Source organism: Oncorhynchus gorbuscha, linkage group LG15 (assembly GCF_021184085.1).
Source record: "Oncorhynchus gorbuscha isolate QuinsamMale2020 ecotype Even-year linkage group LG15, OgorEven_v1.0, whole genome shotgun sequence".
NCBI classification, from domain to species: Eukaryota; Metazoa; Chordata; class Actinopteri; order Salmoniformes; family Salmonidae; genus Oncorhynchus; species Oncorhynchus gorbuscha.
In genome coordinates, this window is record NC_060187.1 from 59,119,828 (window position 1) to 59,142,779 (window position 22,952).

At 41.8% G+C, this 22,952-nt stretch overlaps 1 protein-coding gene across 1 annotated transcript in view; it reads right to left on the reverse strand.

The window, feature by feature from the left end:
- LOC123997600 (nucleolar GTP-binding protein 2-like) overlaps positions 1-20,570 on the reverse strand; it is a 30,278-nt gene extending 9,708 nt beyond the window's left edge. Inside the window, exons 1-9 of the mRNA XM_046302008.1 lie at positions 20,370-20,570; positions 19,819-19,909; positions 19,507-19,601; positions 19,059-19,198; positions 6,929-7,113; positions 6,554-6,620; positions 5,274-5,432; positions 2,311-2,424; positions 1,440-1,568 (exon numbers count right to left, since the gene is read on the reverse strand). Coding sequence (XP_046157964.1) covers positions 1,440-1,568; positions 2,311-2,424; positions 5,274-5,432; positions 6,554-6,620; positions 6,929-7,113; positions 19,059-19,198; positions 19,507-19,601; positions 19,819-19,909; positions 20,370-20,433 — 1,044 coding nt within the window. The 5' untranslated portion in view covers positions 20,434-20,570. The remainder of the gene's footprint in view (positions 1-1,439; positions 1,569-2,310; positions 2,425-5,273; positions 5,433-6,553; positions 6,621-6,928; positions 7,114-19,058; positions 19,199-19,506; positions 19,602-19,818; positions 19,910-20,369) is intronic.
- Positions 20,571-22,952: the final 2,382 nt, after the last annotated feature.

Consider the following 22,952-nt stretch of genomic DNA (forward strand, 5'->3'; position numbering starts at 1 on the left):
GGCCACAGACAAAGGCAGACAGACAGACGCTAGCAGCCTCTGGCAAGAGCCACCTTGCATTGGGCGATAAACTCTTGCTGGTTACACGCCGATCTGATAGATCCCAAAGGGGAGAGAAAAAAACTGATTTTTTTTGCACGCTCACAGCTCTGGCAACAGACGGCCAACTACGATAGTATGACCCTCAGTGGGGTTTCCAGACCTCCAGATCCACCGTTTGGTTCCAAACAGGATAAACGGGTCCAGAGAGAGGAAATGAAGGATGAGGGTTATTGTTTTTCTTGCTTTTTGGCCACGTCTCTGCCAGGTATCAGACGTACACTACCGTTCAAAAGTTTGGGGTCACTTAGAAATGTTCTTGTTTTTGAAAGAAAAGCAAAAGATTTGTCCATTAAAATAACATCAAATTGATCAGAAATACAATGTAGACATGTATGAAACTCGTCAGTCTATTCTTGTTCTGAGAAATGAAGGCTATTCCATGCAATAAATTGCCAAGAAACTGAAGATCTCATACAACACTGTCTACTACTCCCTTCACAGAACAGATCTGGCTCTAACCAGAATATAAAGAGGAGTGGGAGGCCCTGGCGCACAACTGAGCAAGAGAAGTACATTAGAGTATCTAGTTTGAGAAACAGACGCCTCACAAGTCCTCAACTGGCAGCTTCATTAAATAGCACCTACAAAACACCAGTCTCAATGTCAACAGTGAAGAGGCGACTCCGGGATGCTGGCCTTCTAGGGCAGAGTTACGAAGAAAAAGCCATATCACAGACTGGCCAATAAAAAGAAAAAGATGGGCAAAAGAACACAGACACTAGACAGGGGAAGATTGGAAAAAAAGTGTTATGGACAGACAAATCTAAGTTTGAGGTGTTCGGCTCACAAAGAAGAACATTCGTGAGACGCAGAAAAAATTAAAAGATTCTGGAGGAGTGCTTGACGCCATCTGTCAAGCATGGTGGAGGCAATGTGATGCTCTGAGGTGCTTTGGTGGTGGTAAAGTGGGAGCTTTGTACAGGTTAAAAGGGATCTTGAAGAAGGGAGGCTATAACTCCATTTTGCAACGCCATTCCATACCCTGTTGACGGCGTTTAATTGAAGCCAATTTCCTTCTACAACAGCACCAAACTTTGCAATAACTATTTAGGGAAGAAGCAGTCAGCTGGTATTCTGTCTATAATGGAGTGGCCAGCACAGTCACCGGATCTCAACCCTATTGAGCTGTTGATACACAAACAGTGCTGCCTGCAACATCCCATTTTGTGTGCTCTCTTAGCAATCAAGGGAATAGCGTGAGATTGTCCCCCCTGCATTGGCCTTTATTGAGATTACATGGACATATGGAATTTGCTGATGACACCTCCGGTATCAATATGGGCTTATGTTCAAGTGTTTTTATTTTGAAGGTATTCTTGAGGGGAATGATACCATACCTTAGTCTCACCGGCGAGGGGTGCCACGTTGCAGACCTTCTTGGAGCGTAGAGTGTTGATGACAGAGCTCTTTCCCACGTTGGGGTAGCCAATGAATCCAACACTGATCTGTTTCTTGTCTGTGTGGAGCTGAAGAGGCAAAACAAGTTAAAATAGCAGTTTCCTGAACAATAGTCTAAACTTAACCTGTCTTCAATTCCGGAGAGCCACAACTCTAGAAAGCACTTTGACGGAGGCCAATACTAATAAAACTTATGACCATGTAATCTAAAAAAGCTTGTTTTCACCAGAGAAAAATAGCTACTGGAAGCAGATAAGTCTACACCATGGATGAAAAATCTGTCAAAACCAAGAGGTAGGTATAAATATTAGTCTCTCCACTTTGTCCCGAAAGGTCAATTCTAACAGCCATTTATTTTAACCGTTTCTTTGCCTCGTTATCTCTCTGACATGTCTGTGAGCCGAGGCCAACAGCTTAAACCGCTGGAGTGGGGCAAATGCCTAAAGAACCTCAGTTCACACACAGAGATCATGGAAACCTTAGTATGTTTTCTACTCAACACGGTTATCTTAAACCCAACAGGGAAAGTGTCAGCGATATACCTTTCAACTTGATTTATGTTAACTAAGCCTCCTCTGAGCATCCAAGGCCCTGTTTTATGGCCCGTGCATACCAACAATAGCTCGGCAGCAGATGGGAGAACCTTGTGTGGAGCCGCACGCTCAAAAGGGTGGTTAGAGTAGGGCGTCATGACAAAAGTTGCCTATTTGTACCAACCTCTGCCCCTTAGGGACCTACTTTTGACCAAATGGGTGGTTTAGTTCGGTCCGTGTGGAGTGGGAGACTCATGTGTGAGAAAGTGGTACCTACCTTGCCAAACTGCCTGAGGAGTTGGATGAGGGAGCCCTTGCCGAACGAGTTGGTGAGGCTGGCATGGAAGGCCAGGGTGGGGTACTCTGCGGAGAGCACGGCTACCCAGCGTTTCTGGTTTGAAAATAAAACAGATAGACCTAAGTCAGACAGACATGGACATACATTTACTCAGACATGTGTTCTGATTGGTCTGCATTTGTTGTGATTGGATTGCAGATAGAACTTCCTAGTTTATTTTTCACCTAATAAAAAATAAAAAAATAGAACTTCACAGACATGAAAAAAAACACCTAAAAGATCTATTTTTGATTTTTTTTTAATGTTAAAGTCAGACATAACTACAAATCGAGACCTTGGGACATAAGGTTAAGTAATTGCATGTACAGATTTTTTTTACTTGATTTGCTCAGAATGCATGACTTGGATTTGAGACTCAGCCCTTGTGACTTGGCCTCACCTCTGGGCTCGGCCCTAATTGATGTGCTCTCTGTCACCTGGAGCTGTAGGGCGAGGATAACTGATGCTATCTATATGGATGTATGATCTGTGTTTTTTTTAAACCTTTATTTAACTAGGCCAGTCAGTTAAGAACAAATTCTTATTTACAATGATAGCCAAACCCAGACAGCGCTGGGCCACTAGCCCTATTGGACTCCCAATCACGGCCGGTTGTGATACAGCCTGGAATCGAACCAGGGCCTGTAGTGATGCTTCTAGCACAGATTCAGTACCTTGGACCGCTGTGCCACTCGGGAGCCCCCAAAAAATGGTGTCAGAAGTGGGAAGTGAGTCAGAAGTGGTAACTCATCTGTACAGGGTGAACACTGAATTACTCTATGCAAAGGGGTTATTGTCTTCAGGAATTCTGTCTTACTTACAATGGTCTCATACCCCACACAAGCCTTTAAAATACTGTGACATCCTGTTGAGATTGGGCTTTGGTGATCAGGTTACTATAAACTTGGTGTCGTTTGATTGGTCAATTGTAGTTGTTTTTAGGTTGAAAAGGTTACACCTCAGAAGGTATCAATGGAATCAAGGTCTGTTCGCCCTCTTATCCTGTATCCAGTCCACGGAGGAAGGTTGTATGATCAATTCTCATTTCCTAGGCTTCTAGGTCTCTGGCCTAATAGGCATATTTGTTCATGCTTTGTCTTGAAAGCTAAGGTTAAGATCTATAGGCTTGGAATAATGCCTTGTAATGCTTGCAGCTTAAGCTTTGTGTCTCATTTTACAAAGCCATTAAACACACTTCTATTTAGAACTCCATTATCAGACATTTCTTGATTGCCTATTACTTTAACTCAAACAGTCTCATGCATATTGACATTTATCTTTTGGAGTCAGAAGCATATTTTAAATAGGCAAATTGCTTAGTCTTATTATGAGACGTATGGGAGGTGTATATACACAGAATAAAAATATCAACGGAACATGCAACAATTTAAAAGATTTTACTGAGTTACAGTTCCTATAAGGAACTCAGTCATTTTAAATACATTCATTAGGCCCTAATCTATGGATTTCCCATGACTGGGAATACAGATATGCAGCTGCTGGTCACAGATAACTTTTTTTTAAGTTAGGGGAGTGGATCAGAAAAACAGTCCGTATCTGGTGTGATCACCATTTTCCTCATGCAGCACGACGCATCTCCTTAGCATAGAGTTGATCGATCAGGCTATTTATTGTGGCCTGTAGAATGTTGTTCCACTCCTTCTCAATGGCAGTGAGAAGTTGCTGGATAATGGCGGGAACTGGAACACGCTGTTGTACACGTCGATCCAGAGCATCCCAAACATTCTCAATCTGGTGAGTATGGAGGCCATGGAAGAACTGAGACATTTTCAGCTTCCAGAAATTGTGTACAGATCCTTGCGACATGGGGCCGTGCATTATCATGCTGAAACATGAGTTGATGGCGGCGGATGAATTCCACGACAACGGACCTCAGGATCTTGTCATGGTATATCCACGCATTCAAATTACCTTCAATAAAATGCAATTGTGTTCGTTGTCCGTAGCTTATGCCTTGCCCATACCACAACCCCACCACGGGGCACTCTGTTCACAACGTTGACGTCAGCAAACCGCTCGCCCAAACACGCGCTCTGCCATCTGCCTGGTATAATTGAAACCTGGATTCATCCCTGAGGAGCACACTTTTCATTGTGACAGTGACCATCACAAGGTAAGCATTTGCCCATTGAAGTCAGTTACGACACTGAAAAGCAGTCAGGTCAATATCCTGGTGATGACGACGAGCACGAAGAGGTGCTTCCCCGAGAAGGTTTCTGACAGTTTGTTCAGAAATTCTTTGGTTGTGCAAACCCAGTTTCATCAGCTGTCCGGTTGTCTCAGACGATCCCGCAGTTGAAAAAGCCAGATGTAACCACGCCACCCGAGGACCTCTACAAGTGGTATGCGGTTGTGAGGCCAGTTGGATTTACTGCTAAATTCGCAAATGATTTTGGAGGAGGCTTATGGTAGAGAAATTAACATTCAATGCTCTGGCAACAGCTCTGGTGGACATTCCTGCATTCAGCATGCCAATTCATATCTCCCTCAAAACTTGAGACATCTGTAGCATTGTGTGACAAAACTACACATTTAGAGATGGGCCTTAAAGTGTACGGCCTTCTTTTTTACTGGCTTTGTATTGTCTCCAGCACAAGGTGCACCTGTGTAATGATCATGCTGTTTAATCAGCTTCTAGATATGCAACACCTGTCAGGAGGATGTATTATCTTGGCAAAAATTAAATGCTAGCAAGGATGTAAACACATTTGTGCACAAAATTTGAGCGTATGGAACATTTCTGGGCTCTTATTTCAGCTCATGAAACATGGGACCAACGCTTTAAATATTGCATTGATATTTTTGTTCAGTGTAATCCTCATATACGATAATTATTACCCCACTACACGTGTATTTGTCTCAGGATAAAAGGGGTCTCTTACCGTGACCCAGGTGGGGATGAGGTCGCACTTGTTGAGCACAAAGATCAGGTGCTTCCAAGGCTTCTCCTTCCTCATGTAGGTCTCGATGCTCTGCGAGCGCGTACCCATGGGGTCGCGGGCATCCAGCACCTGTATGATGACGTCTGACGAGTCTATCACCTGCGGGTTAAGGAGTGAGATTGAGAGAGGAAGCAGATTCAGGGTTTGAGAGTTCTTAGTTGATCTAAAATCCCTATACTTCAGGGATGCAAACCGATGAGGGCCCAAAAATGTGACAGAAAGAGGTTGTTAAAATACCAACTTCATACGATGTAATAGAAAAGGCCAAGGCAGAAAATAGCTGATTTGTTCATATTTAAAGGCCTCAATGTAGGAAGGAGTATAAATGCAATGATCCTCTTTCCCGCTCACTCATTCACACATCCCTCTCACACACTCCTCCCAAATGTTAGGCACCAAACAGAATTTAAGGAACACCAGAAAAGGACATTTTTATTCAGATTTAGCTTAGAATTACATTGATTATGCATATGCAGCCTACATTTGAAGCATCTATCCCTATTCCTTTATCCCTGTGCCAGCAAAATGTGTGCATAACCATGGTACCATGTTGTTAGCTAACATGACTAAACAAGGTTGCTTGTTATCAAACCAAAAACTTGCGGCCCATGAGTAGTATAAAAACAGCCCGTGACATGATTTATAAAATTATATAACATTAGCCCCAATTTGCAGTAAAAAGTGGTTTGGAACTTTATTTTCAGTGATGTAAAAGGTACACGCATGACTGTCACTGTGCTCCATTTTTCCTCTATGGCAGTGACTGAGGCTGCATGACAACAAAGCGTAGTCAGACTGGCCTGCTTAAGCCTTGGTGAAATGAAAAGATGCATACTCAACCCCATCACTGCCTGCACACCCCAGCTCGCCATCAAGGCTAAATAACATTTTTTGTTTAGCTGATAGAGCTGAACAGAAAGAATGGAGGGAGAAAAGCAGCCGAGTAGACTAATGGCTAGTTAGGGGATGCGGAGAGCTGCTCACAGCCATCGCACATGATTTTATTGGATGATTATGCCATATCGGACATCACGCTCTGAACTTTGATATTCTATTCGTAGGAAGTGTAGGGACGCATTCTGTCATTAATTTCGATATGAGAAACATACAGTGACAAGTTCGCATCCCTGATACCTGCACCGTACGCAGTATCTATTAGGAAAGATCAAGGTGAACTACAATAAACATTCCTATATCAATCCGATAGAAAGATGCTGTACCTTGTAGAGTTCTCCCCAAATCCTCTTCGACTGGCCCTTCTTGAAGATCTCCTCACGAGCTTCCTCTCTGTGTGTAGATAACATACAGTTCAACAGGTGCCCACACCCTAACAATAACCACAGACTGGAACTGCTCATGTGGTCCGACATACAGTCAAAACCTAGGCTATATTATCAAAACAAAGAAAATGGCATATCAATCATGGAATTGGGGTAGTAGTAAATAGAAAATGGTTAGTAGTTATTGGTAGACATTGAATACCTGAAAAAGCACAGTACTGTTTGAAGGCATTGTCACTGTCAGTCGAAGTGACATCAGTGACAGTAGCCAGTGAGAATTAACAGTGCCAAAGTGACAGGAGCTACTGCACTTACCTGACCCCGTCGTCCTCGGTGACCAGGTCGCGGTCCTTCTCAGCGCTGTAGGTCTGTGCCGAGACCTCGGCCTGTTCTGCCAGGTCCTTCACGTCTCCCACCATCAGGCTGGGTCGTTTACGCTGCGCCTTGGGCCCGAACGTGGTCTCAAAGCCCTCTGTGTCCAGGATGTGTACCTTAGAGTTCTGCAGAAGATGGTGGCCAAGGGGGGGGAGATGGGGAGAGATAATTTAGTCAAAATTGCTTGACAGACTGCATTGGTTAGATAACAGGAGGAGAAAAAGGGGCTTTTGCAATCTATTTGAAAGGCCATTCTATCACAGCTGCTTCCTGAGAGAAACAGCAGGAGGGAGACATTCGGAAAACAGACAGGGGGAAGACTTTACGATAGATGTGAAAGACGGATGTGGAAATGTGGGACGATAGATGCAATTACGTCTGTGCTGCACCCTCTTATTATGGTTTTCAATGGGTGTCTGAGCTCTACAACCACAAGTGTCCTCAAAACGTAACATCTGCAAGTTGTTCAGCTGCCTAACAGACAAACCACAAACCTGGGGGGCTGGAGGAGAGCAGCTCTGTGCTCGCACAACAGATTTATGGCCGCCTGCGTTGTATAGTGTGGCTTTGTAATGGTGCATGCAATGCAAAATAAATGCTTCCATTAAAGCAACAGCTTATTTCTCTCACTGCAAAGAAACAAGCAGAACTAAAACACAACGGCTTGGAGGGGGTTACAGCTGGAACAAAACTCTTGGGTGGAACAGTGGTGGAGAGAAAGAACAGTGATGTAGAATTCCATGTGTGTTCCGTGTGAGGTATATGTTAGGTTATAATTAGTTGGTGCAAACCGCAAAGCTTTATGCGACGGAGCTGGTGGCCATGTTCCAGGGGTTCCACCAATAAACAACGGTGGAGAACACACACACAACACACAGAACCCCAAGTACGCAGTGAAATGGTCAATAAACTGCATTGTCTGTGCCAGATCTGATTAGGAGTTAAATTACCCTCCAACACACCCGTAAAAGGAAGCCTTAGTCCTATTCCAACACGGAGAGAAAGAGAAAACAAACAGTTTATGGATCTTGTCAAAAGCAATGATGTTTAAGATTTCAGCTTCACTTTGACTACCCGCCAGGATGTTTTGGAAGTTGTTCTAAAACTATGCGTCTATCACCTCCAGTTTCATTCTTCCACCCCTTCTGGTCTTTCTTTGCAGTATTCTATTGCTAACCCTGGCTTTTAAAATTAACAGTAAATGACAAAAATAAATCCTTGAAGGGGAGCAAAAACTCCAAATACGTGTTACTGACTAAAGACAGAAACTATGGTGAAAACATCACCATAAAATAGAATAAGAGACCTGACAAAGACCATGGCGAGACAACACTCTGCCAACAAACAGTGAAGAGCAGGAACAGATCAAAAGATAGAGAACCAAAATTGACATCCAATTAAAAATAATTTATGCAACATATCTGGACTTGCTCACATTGCTTTGGCAATTCCCTGAAATGGCTTAAGACATAAAATGGCAAGAGAAGGAAGGAGGAGTGGGGAAAGCAGGGAGAGTAAAAAAGGAAAAGGCCATTCATCTCCAACAGCTTTGAGCATCTTGAAAGGTCTTACACGCATATGGAGCTATTTAGAGGGAAAAGAACACTGAAACTCAGTCAACAACAATGTTCAGAGAGAACATGAAGAACTGGACAGAAGTGTTGCTTGGAGACATTTGGGGCGTTTTTTTAGCAGGGCGAAATGGACAATAAGTCAAATAGTGATAAATTTGACCATGTTGCTTGATAACAGATACAAGGACACTCACTGCACATTAGTGGCAGGGCTCTTGACAATTACTCAGTGCCAAGTAATACAGAGATGGTAGAGATGGTAGCTATTATTTCATCTAACATATACAGGGAATGCATGATTGATATTTTGATATGAAACCTGTCAAAAAAGGATGCAGAATTATCAGATTTATTTTTTGCTCATCTTTGTGCATATTGGCCTATAAGCTATAATACTTACATCCAAAAGGAGGGATCTCAAAACATCTAGCTAGATTGATAACTATAAATATGATAGTGTTTCTATATAGCCATGTAGGATCATTCATTAACCAATCAGTAAAATGTGGGCTAATGTCCTATAATAATTTTTTAATACATACAGTTGAAGTTGGAAGTTTACATACACTTAGGTTGAAGCCATTAAAACTCATTTTTCAACCACTCCACAAATCTCGTTAACAAACTATAGTTTTGGCAAGTCGGTTAGGACATCTACTTTGTGCATGACACAAGTAATTTTTCAAACAATTGTTTACAGATTATTTCACTGTATCACAATTCCAGTGGGTCAGACATTTACATACACTACGTTTACCGTGCCTTTAAACAGCTTGGAAAATTCCAGAAGATTATGTCATGGCTTTAGAAGCACCTGACATTGAGTCACTTGGAGGTGTACCTGTGGATGTATTTCAAGGCCTAGCTTCAAACTCAGTGCCTCTTTGCTTGACATCATGGGAAAATCAAAATAAATCAGCAAAGACCTCAGAAAAAAACTAATTGTAGACCTCCACAAGTCTGGTTCATCCTTGGGAGCAATTTCCAAACACGTTAAGGTACCACGTTCATCTGTACAAACAATAGTACGCAAGTATAAAACACCATGGGACCACGCAGCCGTCATACCGCTCAGGAAGGAGACGCGTCCTGTCTCCTAGAAATGAACGTACTTTGGTGCGAAAAGTGCAAATCAATCCCAGAACAGCAGCAAAAAGGACTTTATTTTATGACCTTTATTTAACTAGGCAAGTCAGTTAAGAACAAATTCTTATTTTCAATGACGGCCTAGAAACAGTGGGTTAACTGCCTGTTCAGGGGCAGAACGACAGATTTGTACCTTGTCAGCTCGGGGGTTTGAACTTGCAACCTTCCTGTTACTAGTCCAACGCTCTAACCACTAGGCTATCCTGCGACGCACAACTGGCCCAGCGTCGTCCGGGTTAGGGAGGGCTTGGCCGGTAGGGATATCCTTGACTCATCGCGCACCAGCAACTCCTGTGGCGGGCCGGGCGCAGTGCACGCTAACCAGGTCGCCAGGTGCACGGTGGTTCCTCCGACACATTGGTGTGGCTGGCTTCCGGGTTAGATGCGTGCTGTGTTAAGAAGCAGTGCGGCTTGGTTGGGTTGTGTATCGGAGGACGCATGACTTTCAACCTTCGCTACAACTCCCGTACGGGCTCGGGAGAGACGATGAGACAAGATAGTAGCTACTAAACAATTGGATACCACGAAATTGGGGAGAATTTTTTATATTTTTTATTCACTAAATAAAGTGATGATCCTAAGACTGGGAATTTTTACAGGGATTAAATGTATTTGACTAAGGTGTATGTAAACTTCAGTCTTCAACTGTACATACATGAAATTCCCAGGACTAGGCGAAAGCTATTTGATGTAACAAACAGTAGAAGCTTTGAAAACTGTACATTTTCCTGTAGTAGCGTTTTGAGCTTCTCAAAATGCCTCTCTCCCTCCACCATGCGCACAGTTAGGAGTGACTCGCACACAGCAGCCGGCCACAAAACAGGCAGATACTTTCATAGAAGGAATCCTCATAATGCATAGACTATTAGTTGAAAATAATGGTTTTATAACTATCTACAGGAACGTCGTGTAGCAAAATCACCGGTGGCAGGGGTGCAAAGTTGGCCGACTGCATTAAACTATTTCTTGCAAAACAACGCGATACAGGCAGATTGGCCTATTCCCGCTTGTTTTGCTCGTCTTCACAGTGAACCAATAGGTCACAAATATAGCCTGGTTAAACCCAGAATTATTTTTTTATTTTTTCATCGCTCAATCTGGTGTAACCAGGCGCTAAGAAATTGGCTACCTGAGGAATACGGAGTACTGCTTTTACAATAAGTTAACTACTGACTTTCAGCAAAAATAAAGAGAAGGGCACTCAACTTGTACTGCACTGACTCAGATGACTGATGTTTAAAATAAATGGATAATAAAATGATAGGTGGATCTGTATTGTTAGATTTCAGTGAAGCCTTTAATTTTATTGATCATAAATTGGGGAAAAAAGAAAAACCTCACTTGCTATGGCTTTACATCACATGGTTGCAGAGTTATTTATCCAACAGAACCTAGAAAGTGTTCTTCTAACATCAGATATACTTGTGTGTGTACATACACTGCTCAAAAAACAAAGGGAACACATCCTAGATCTGAATGAAGGAAATATTCTTAAAAGCTTTTTTCTTTACATAGTTGAATGTGCTGACAACAAAAGCACACAAAAATGATCAATGGAAATCAAATTTAATCAACCCATGGAGGTCTGGATTTGGAGTGACACTCAAAATTAAAGTGGAAAACCACATTATAGGCTGATCCAACTTTGATGTAATGTCCTTAAAACAAGTCAAAATGAGGCTCAGTAGTGTGTGTGGCCTCCACGTGCCTGTATGACCTCCCTACAACGCTTGGGCATGCTCCTGATGAGGTGGCGGATGGTCTCCTGAGGGATCTCCTCCCAGACCTGGACTAAAGCATCCGCCAACTCCTGGACAGTCTGTGGTGCAACATGGTGTTGGTGGATAGAGCAAGACATGATGTCCCAGATGTGCTCAATTTGATTCAGGTCTGGGGAACGGGCGGGCCAGTCCATAGCATCAATGCCTTCCTCTTGCAGGAACTGCTGACACACTCCAGCCACATGAGGTCTAGCATTGTCTTGCATTCGGAGGAACCCAGGGTCAACCGCACCAGCATATGGTCTCACAAGGGGTCTGAGGATCTCATCTCGGTACCTAATGGCAGTCAGGCTACCTCTGGCGAGCATATGGAGGGATGTGCAGCCCCCCAAAGAAATGCCACCCCACACCATGACTGACCCACCGCCAAACCGGTCATACTGGAGAATGTTGCAGACAGCAGAACGTTCTCCACGGCGTCTCCAGACTCTGTCACGTCTGTTACGTGCTCAGTGTGAACCTGCTTTCATCTGTGAAGAGCACAGGGCGCCAGTGGCGAATTTGGCCATCTTGGTGTTCTCTGGCAAATGCCAAACGTCCTGCACGGTGTTGGGCTGTAAGCACAACCCCCACCTGTGGACGTCGGGCCCTCATACCACCCCCATGGAGTCTGTTTCTGACCATTTGAGCAGACACATGCACATTTGTGGCCTGCTGGAGGTCATTTTGCAGGGCTCTGGCAGTGCTCCTCCCTGCACAAAGGCGGAGGTAGCGGTCCTGCTGCTGGGTTGTTGCCCTCCTACAGCCTCCTCCACGTCTACTGATGTACTGGCCTGTCTCCTGGTAGCGCCTCCATGCTCTGGACACTACGCTGACAGACACAGTAAACCTTCTTGCCACATCTTGCATTGATGAGCCATCCTGGATGAGCTGCACTACCTGAGCCACTTGTGTGGGTTGTAGACTCCGTCTCATGCTACCACTAGAGTGAAAGCACCGCCAGCATTCAAAAGTGACCAAAACATCAGCCAGGAAGCATAGGAACTGAGAAGTTGTCTGTGGTCACCACCTGCAGAACCACTCCTTTATTGGGGGTGTCTTGCTAATTGCCTATAATTTCCACCTGTTGTCTATTCCATTTGCACAACAGCATGTGAAATTTATTGTCTATCAGTGTTGCTTCCTAAGTAGATAGTTTGATTTCACAGAAGTGTGATTGACTTGGAGTTACATTGTGTTGTTTAAGTGTTCCCTTTATTATTTTTTTGAACAGTGCATATACACTTGTGTGTGTGTGTGTGTGTGTGTGTGTGTGTGTGTGTGTGTGTGTGTGTGTGTGTGTGTGTGTGTGTGTGTGTGTGTGTGTGTGTGTGTGTGTGTGTGTGTGTGTGTGTGTGTGTGTGTGTGTGTGTGTGTGTGTGTATATATATATACATATATATATATAGTGTCAAATTGGTGGATTTGGCTATTTCAGCCATACCCGTTGCTGACGGGTGTATAAAATACGAGCAGACCGCCATGCAATCTCCATAGACAAACATTAACAGTAGAATGGTCTTACTGAAGAGCTCAGTGACTTTCAACGTGGCACGGTCATAGGATTCCACCTTTCCAACAAGTAAATTTGCCAAATGTATGACCTGCTCGAGCTGCTACTTTCAATGCCATGGTGCACAAAGCCAGGTTCATACAGAAATGGTTTGTCGAGATCGATGTGGAAGAACTTGACTGGCCTGCACAGAGCCCTGACCTCAACCCCATCAAACACCTTTGGAATGAATTGGAACGCCGACTGCGAGCCAGGCCTAATCGGCCAACATTAGCGCCTGATCTCACGAATGCTCGAAGCAGGTCCTCGCAGAAATGTTCCAACATCTAAGTGGAAAGCCTCCCCAGAAGCATGGAGGATGTCATAGCAGCAAAGCAGGGACCAATTCCATATTATTTGCCATGATTTTGGAATGAGCTGTTTACATACACTACATGACCAAAAGTATGTGCAGTGTCCCTCAGGGCAGTCATCTTGGGCCGTTACTCTTTTCTTTTTTAACAAACGATTTTACCCAAAGCTATAATGACTATGTATGCGAATGAGTCCACACGCTACATTTCAGCAACCAAAGCCAGAAAGCTCACCGAAATTCAAAAAAAAAAAAAAAAAGTGTTTGTCAGCATCAGAATGGGTGATTCATAATAAACTCTTAAATACATTAAAACTAAAAGCATTGTATTTGGTTCCAAACAATTTCTAAGACTGAAACCTCAACTGGAGTTGCACATAAAGGTGTGACCATTGAGCAAGTCAAGGACACTAAATTATCACGGTCAAGTCATATTGTCAAAGTTGTGAAGATGGGGAGGGTTATGTCTGTAATAAAAAAGATGTTCTGTGTTTAACACAAATCAACTGTACTGGTTTTTCAGGCTCTGATCATGTCCCATCATGATTACTGTCGTCTTGTAATATGGTCAAGTGCAGCAGAGAAAAACCTGGCAAAGCTGCAGCTGGCTCAAAACAGAGCAGCACCCCTTGCCCTTAACTGTACATACAGAACTAACAACATGCATGCCAGTCTCTTGTTTGAGGGTTGTGTTGTTTGTATAAAAGTGTAGTATTGTTTGTATATACATTTGTATTTAAAAATGTGTGACTTGTCTATCAGAGTTGTTACTGTTTTGAGTTTTGTTGACCGCAGGAAGAGTAGCTGCTGCTTCTGCAAAAGCTAATAGGGATCAAAAAGTAATAATAAAAAGGCACATTTATATCACAGTGACTACACAAGACAGACAGCTACAGCTTTGCCAGCATCAAGTAGTCAACTCCACCCCAGTGTTGAGTCACTTGGATGTACTAATTTGACCGGGTTGTATTCATTAGGCACCAAACAGAAGACTAAAACATCTGAAACACTTTTCATTTTCATTCGCAAAACATTTTGCTACAGTGGGCTAATACAGCACGGCCTACTGAAAAGTTGGTACTTTTCGATACTAAAACATGAAAAAAAGGTTTGATACTAGAATTTGTTACTTTCGGTACTTGTGTCAAATGTGTCTCAAGTCGGATTGAGAGGATCTAGTCAGTTCATCTGGTAATTTGTCAAAATCTTTGAGGGAGGGGCAGATTACATGCGCATGCAAGCGGACACAGCGCGAGCCACATTTGGAAAGTAAGCGAGAGGAGAGTGAGAGAAAATACTGACAGCATGGCTTCCTCAAACTAAAACATCATACCTCTACAACCCCAGCTTGTTGACGAAACTGTCTCCAGAAGTACACTAGGGGAATACTTTGCATACAGAGCATATGAGGGCCAGCCAACTGAAACTACTAAGCAAAAGGTGCCACAAAGCAGTGCAAGGGAGGTTAAGTTCCAAAACAACAAACTTTTTCTCCACACTGTGAAATAGTATGTGAACCCTTTAGAATTACCTGGATTTCTACATTAAATTTGATCTGCTCTTCATCCAAGTCACAGCAATAGACAAACATAGTCTGCTTAAACTAAACACAAACAATTATAATTGTTCATGTCTTTATTGAACACATCGTGTAAACATTCACAGTGCAGGGTGGGAAAAGTATGTGAATCCTTGGATTTAATAACTGGTTGACCCTTATTTGGCAGCAATAACCTCAACCAAATGATTTCTGTAGTAGAGGATCAGACCTGCACAATGGTCAGGAGGAATTTTGGACCAGTCCTCTTTACAAAACTGTCTCAGTTCAGCAATATTCTTGGGATGTCTGGTGTGAAACGCTCGAGGTCATGCCACAGCATCTCAATCTGTTGCGCTTCAATTGATGGACAGATGTCTTACATTCTCCTACAAAATGTCTTGATAAACTTGGGAATTCATTTTTCCATCGATGATAGCGAGCTGTCCAGACCCTGAGGCAGCAAAGCAGCCCCAAACCATGATGCTCCCAACACCATAGTTTACAGTTGGGATGAGTTTGATGTTGGTGTGCTGTGCCTTTTTTTCTCCAGTGTTGTATGTTCCTTCCTTCAAAACAACTGAACATCCAGGTGTATTTATGAACTTCAGACGTGCAGCAATGATTTTTTGGACAGCAGTGGCTTCTTCCATGGTGTCCTCCCATGAACCCCATTCTTGTTTAGTGATTTACGTATTGTAGACTCATCAACAGAGATGTTAGCATGTTACAGAGATTTCTGTAAGTCTTTAGCTGACACGCTAGGATTCTTCTTATCCTCATTGAGCATTCTGCGCTGTGCTCTTGCAGTCATCTTTGCAGGACGGCCACTCCTATGGAGAATAGCAACAGTGCTGAACTTCCTCCATTTATAGACAATATGTCTTACCGTGGACGGATGAACATCAAAGCTTTTAGATACTTTTGTAACCCTTTCCAGCTTTATGCAAGGCAACCATTCTTAATCTTGGGTCTTCTGATATCTCTTTTGTTCGAAGCATGGTTCACATCAGACAATGCTTCTTGTGAACAGCAAACTAACATTTGAGTATTTTTTTTATGGGGCGGGGCAGGGCAGCTCTAACCAAAATCTACAATCTCGTCTCATTGATTGGACTCCAGGTTAGTTGACTCGTGACTCAAAATCAAATCAAATTTTATTTGTCACATACACATGGTTAGCAGATGTTAATGCGAGTGTAGCGAAATGCTTGTGCTTCTAGTTCCGACAATGCAGTAATAACCAACAAGTAATCTAGCTAACAATTCCAAAACTACTGTCTTATACACAGTGTAAGGGGATAAAGAATATGTACATAAGGATATATGAATGAGTGATGGTACAGAGCAGCATAGGCAAGATACAGTAGATGGTATCAAGTACAGTATATTCATATGAGATGAGTATGTAAACAAAGTTGCATAGTTAAAGTAGCTAGTGATACATGTATTACATAAGGATGCAGTCGATGATATACAGTACAGTATATACGTATGCATAGGAGATGAATAATGTAGGGTAAGTAACATTATATAAGGTAGCATTGTTTAAAGTGGCTAGTGATATATTTACATAATTTCCCATCAATTCCCATTATTAAAGTGGCTGGAGTTGAGTCAGTGTCAGTGTGTTGGCAGTAGCCACTCAATGTTAGTGGTTGCTGTTTAACAGTCTGATAGCCTTGAGATAGAAGCTGTTTTTCAGTCCCAGCTTTGATGCACCTGTACTGACCTCGCCTTCTGGATGCTAGCGGGGTGAACAGGCAGTGGCTCGGGTGGTTGATGTCCTTGATGATCTTTATGGCCTTCCTGTAACATCGGGTGGTGTAGGTGTCCTGGAGGGCAGGTAGTTTGCCCCCGGTGATGCGTTGTGGAGACCTCACTACCCTCTGGAGAGCCTTACGGTTGAGGGCGGAGCAGTTGCCGTACCAGGCGGTGATACAGCCCGCCAGGATGCTCTTATTGTGCATCTGTAGAAGTTTGTGAGTGCTTTTGGTGACAAGCCGAATTTCTTCAGCCTTCCAAGGTTGAAGAGGCGCTGCTGCGCCTTCTTCACGATGCTGTCTGTGTGGGTGAACCAATTCAGTTTGTCTGTGATGTGTACGCCGAGGAACTTAAAACTTACTACCCTCTCCACTACTGTTCCATCGATGTGGATAGGGGGGTGTTCCCTCTGCTGTTTCCTGAAGTCCACAATCATATCCTTAGTTTTGTTGACGTTGAGTGTGAGGTTATTTTCCTGACACCACACTCCGAGGGCCCTCACCTCCTCCCTGTAGGCAGTCTCGTCATTGTTGGTAATCAAGCCTACCACTGTTGTGTCGTCCGCAAACTTGATGATTGAGTTGGAGGCGTGCGTGGCCACGCAGTCGTGGGCGAACAGGGAGTACAGGAGAGGGCTCAGAACGCACCCTTGTGGGGCCCCAGTGTTGAGGATCAGCGGGGAGGAGAAGTAATCAGCTTTTGGAGAAGTAATTAGCCTTGGGGTTCACACTTTTTTCCAAACTACACTGAATGTTTAAATGGTGTATTCAAAATAGACAAGAAAAATACCATTTGTGTGTTATTAGTTTAAGCACAACGAGTTCAGATATTGTTGTGACTGTCAAATTTATGCAGAAATCCAGATAATTCCAAAGGGTTCATACTTTTTATTGCCACTGTACACAGAACATTTGCATTGTAACCTTATTCTACTAGCAACTACATTTGAATGATTTGAGTGACAATGATGAACACACAGTACCAGTCAAAGTTGACACAACAACTCATTCCAGGGTTTTTCCTTTATTTTTCCTATTTTCTACATTGTAGAATAATAGTGAAGACCTGAACACTATGAAATAATACATATGGAATCATGTGGTAACCAACAAAGTATATTTCATATTTAAGATTCTTCAAAGTATCCACCCTTTGCATGATGACAGCTTTGCACTTCATTCTCTCAACCAGCTTCATGAGGTTGCTTTCCCAACAGTCTTGTAGGAGTTCCCACATATGCTGAGCACTCGTTGGCTGCATAACCAAAGTATGATGGCAATATATTTAGACTATTTTGCGTTTGTCTGGCCTTGCTAGCCAGCAGTCCTGGGCGGAGTATTTCACCCTGGGAGTTAAAGTACACTCTTGGAATGGTAGTATGCCATGTAAAATCCATTGCATTCCTATGGTGTGTACTGCGTAGACCAACTCTTACCATACGAGGTCCGGAGCATGCTGGTTTGCTGTTCTACTTGAAAATGTATTATACCCACCTGGTCTGCCAGGTCTAAAATCGGTGCTAGATTAGAGGGTAACAATGAAAACAAGCAGAGGAACTGGCTTCGAGGTCCAGGGTCGAGTTTGAGGGGTGTAGACTACTGCAGTACAGAAGCTTCAGAAATGACCGTCAAATACTTTTTTACATTGTTTTTGAACAATTAAAATTATTTAGCTGTAATGAAAAATGGATCATAGGTCTAATGAATGTCATTTGACCCAATATTATGGCCATCGGTGATTATATTAACCATGATACTGTATGTCAAATTACATTTTAGAAGAGATATTATTCTGTTATTTAATGCGTATAAAAATGTGATAAATATTGAATTTGGCCTTTACTACTGTAGTCCATAGTAACAAATTGAATAGCACATTCACAAATGGAAAAAATGACAGTAAAAAAAAAAGAACATTGTGAAGTGTCTGTCATATCTAGGATATATAATAAGTCTCACACACACTTAACCCCCAACTCTAGGGGGTTATTGATATGGTGTTTTATTTATGAAAGAAATGTAATATATTATTTTAGATGTACTAAATGAAGGTTTAATAAAACTAGTTATCAACATATGTTTTTAAAAAATTACAACCAGTGGTTATGCAGTGACATTTTTGCAACGGTATTGTTTCCATATCATGATACTGGCGGCAGGGTAGCCTAGTGGTTAGAGCGTTGGACTAGTAACCGGTTGCAAGTTCTAATCCCAGAGCTGACAAGGTACAAATCTGACGTTCTGCCCCTGAACAGGCAGTTAACCCACTGTTCCTAGGCAGTCATTGAAAATAAGAATTTGTTCTTAACTGACTTGCCTAGTAAAATAAAGGTAAAAATAAAATACCTGCTATCGAGGTCAAAATGCTGGTATCGTGACCACACTATAGTGTGCCCAAATTGATTAGACCCTGTTTGGTACTTACGTGTGCCTTGACTCTGTCGTGCAGGAGTGACATGGGCAGCCTGCTCTGTTTCATCACCACGCGGTATGGGTCCTTCTTTACTGCACCCATCTCATCCTGGAACTTCTGTAGGGATGACTGCTTGATGACCCGAGTGTTTGCTGAGACAGAGGAGACCAGTAGGGAAGAATTATCCAGTGTGTGTGTGAGTGAGAGAGTTGAGGCTACCATCTTATCTCTCATACAAATATGTTTTAAAAGGCATAAAAACAGATTTGTTAAATCAAGAGTTTGCCAGTCATTATTGAAAAGAACTTCACCATTCTGTATACAGTTTGAACTTGCTCAGAGCTGATCAATTGTTAGACAAATTGCAATTATACCTGTCCAATCAATAATAAAAACAGACAAGAAAATGTGTTGGTTAACCAGTGACAGTGTGGCAATTGCTGTTAACAGCACTACTCACCAAACCATTTGATGTTGGGCTCCACTCTGGCCTGTGTCCCATCAGAAACAGTGGACTGGTACGACAAACGCTTGATCACCTGGCCTCTGTTGTTGCTAATGGCAGAGGATGTTACAGTCAAATATATTACACAACAATCATTTGAAACAAGAAAGAATGAAGATGAGCTAACTTTGGAATACCAGGAACTAGTGTGCTCTATCTGGGTAATGTGTCAACCCCTGACCTGAGCATTACATATTAACTATTTCCTAGAATGCTAGTGTAAGTCACAGGGGAAGTGTCACATTTTTTCCCCCACCCATCATTTACCATCTCTGCTTTTGTCTGTACATATTCAGACGCCTGACAGTTGCTCGGTCCCTCATGCTGTTGCCTGAACCTGCAGGAGTCTTGGGTCGGTCTGTAAAAGGTAGTAATAAGGTCAAGTTACGGTGATATAGCAATGTCATGTCACACACAGTGTTGGGAGATTATAGGTGGTGGTATTTAGGGTTAATTAATTGTCAGTGTCAGAACAATATTGGAAATCCATATAACTTGTAGTTCTCAATGTTGTTATGAAAGTTATGTTGTGTTTTTGGCATAACGTTAGACATCATGTGTAGCTAAATTAGGTAGTTACTGTAGCGAACTAATTATGTCAGTGCCAAACATATTGTATACTTTTCCATTTGTAGCTAACACGAATGTCACATATGGACCAAATGTTTCTGCATAGATAACGTTAGTTAGGTAAGGTTGGATCTGTCCATTTCGTCTTTTCAGAGAGAAAGTATATCGGCTTAGCCAACTAACGTTAGCTAGCTAACATTAGCTGTAAACAAACAGTAACGATACATCGCGCAAGAACTGTAACTTACCAGGATTACTGCTGGCCGCCGAGGTGTTTATCGTGCTTTTCCCCTTGAACCGTGGCTTCACCATCTTGGCAGGTTATCTGACACACAGGTAGACGATGAATAATAAGCGAAAACACTCAAAATGTAAAGTGATATTTTCAACTTCTTCTAAGTACCCGAACCACGTGTTTTAACTCAGCGTCCCGCACATTCCGGAAATACGTCATCAGAGAGCGACAGTACGTGTATTTTTTTTGTCTTTTTAAAAATTGTTTTATTGCAGACAAACCAGTATACATACAATAAGTATACAAACAGACAATGATAACATATGCTAGGGGGTACAACAAATTACAGATTAGAAGATTAGTTCATTAGCAGCTTTCTTATTAGAAGAATGTAGAATGTACTGTTCTAATTCCTTATAGACAACACGGAAGAGTGTTTTTTTTATTTATTCCTGAATTTCCATTCATGAATATGAATTTGACATTTGCACATTTCGATTTTACGAGGTAAAATTATGTTTCTTTATCCCTATTATAGTTAAGGAAACCCGAGCAGCATACTCTCCCATAAAAAACAAAAGTCATCAAGAATATTAACAATTATAAAACTACAAACATACATCCAAACAAATAATTCATTTACATGTAAACAATGCCAAAATAAATGTAAGTTTCTGGATGCTCAACACAAAAGGTACAGTTAATGTTCATGTATTTTTTGAGTTTCTTCAAATAATGATTAGCAGGTTAATACTAACAAGCAGGTATGTGTGGTAATAACCATACTTTTTTTTACAACAGCTATTATTGACAAATGTATTCTAGTAAGATGTGACATAAGGAATGGATACAATATACCTTTGAAATAAAGCACGTATAGATCTGTTGTTCTGAGGGAGCAAGGAGAAACACATTATTCCTATTGGAGAGTCAACTGGATTAAGCAAGGGTAGTTCAAGAAGGTCTGGTTACACCTCTAAACAACATGAGAGTTCCAGATGGAATAGCATCAAAAACTATGGCAAACTCTCTATGTGTAACAGGAATATTATAACGAGATAAACATTCGTCATGATTAAGTAACAATCTTTCTGCATTAAAAAGTTGACTTACCAGCATTTTTTACTTATTTTTAAAGACTTACCAGTTCTTTAAAAATAAAGAATTGTTTCTATACAAAATATCCATCCAAATGAAATACCCATGCTGGGAAAATAATGATGTTTATATATTAATGATCACGCTAAGAATACTTGTCTATGAAAAGCAGATCATTTTGAAGGAATCTTATCAATGTTATAGTTACAAAGTAACATAAAATTGAAGCCACCAAAACGGGAGAAGATGTAATGAGGGATGAAATTCCAAATTAAATTAGGATTATTTTAGAAATGTTTAGTCCAATTTATCTTAAAAGTATTATTCAAAGTTGGAAAATCAAAAAAATTCAGACCACCATATTCATATTGTCATGTTTTGTCTTATATTGTCTTGTCATTATGCTTTCCCTTCTGTTCGTTTCCCCCTGCTGGTCTTATTAGGTTCGTTCCCTTTTTCTATCCCTCTCTCTCCCCCTCCCTCTCTCTATCGTTCCGTTCCTGCTCCCAGCTGTTCCTCATTCTCCTAACTCACTCATTTAGTCTTTTCACACCTGTCCCCTATTTTGTCCTCTGATTAGAGTCCCTAATTCTCCCCTTGTTTTCCGCTTCTGTCCTTGTCGGATCCTTATATGATGTTCGCTGTGCTGTGTCATTGTCTCGCCCTGTCGTGTCTTGTCTCCTTCAGATGCTGCGTGTGAGCAGGTGTCTAAGTCTGCTACGGTCGGTGCCTTCCCGAGGCAACCTGCAGTCAATGGTCGAGTCTCCAGTCTGTCCTCGTCACTACGAGTGGATTTAAGTTTTTTCATGTTTTGTTTTCGTCTTTAATTGTCCAGGAGATTGCTTTTGCCTTTTATTGGAATAAAGACTCTGTTTTCGCCAAGTCGCTTTTGGGTCCTCATTCACCTGCATAACACATATGTGTTCAAAACGAAAGATTTTATAATATAATGTTCACGATTTTTCCAGATGAAGTTGAAAAGCAACTGCTTTACTTATTTTGTTGTCAAGATGTAGGGACTGGGCTGCATAGGTAAGTCTGGAGATACCTTCAGCTTTAGAAAGCAATACTCAACCTTTCAAGGATAAATCATTTTGCAACCAATGGTTCAACTTCTTTTAGTTTTTTTCTATAATATGACATTTAATGAGCATCTTTCCTGTTGATCCTTAGAAATGTTAATCTCAAGGTATGTTACTTTTTTATTTACTGTAATATTGCATATAGAGGGCATCACACAGTCGTTAACAACAAACAATTCACACTTATTAAAGATTAGGCAAATACCAGATGCTTTGGAAAAAATATTTATCGACTGCTCTAGAAATCTGGTCAGCATCTTTGAAAAAGAAGGTGATGTCATCTGCAAGCTGACTTATGATAATATCTCTGTCAGCGACAGAGATCCCTTTTATATCGCTGGATTTAACAAAACTTGTAAGAAGTTGGGTTGCAAGCAGGGAAATGTAAGGTGAAATTGGGCAACCTTGCCTAATTC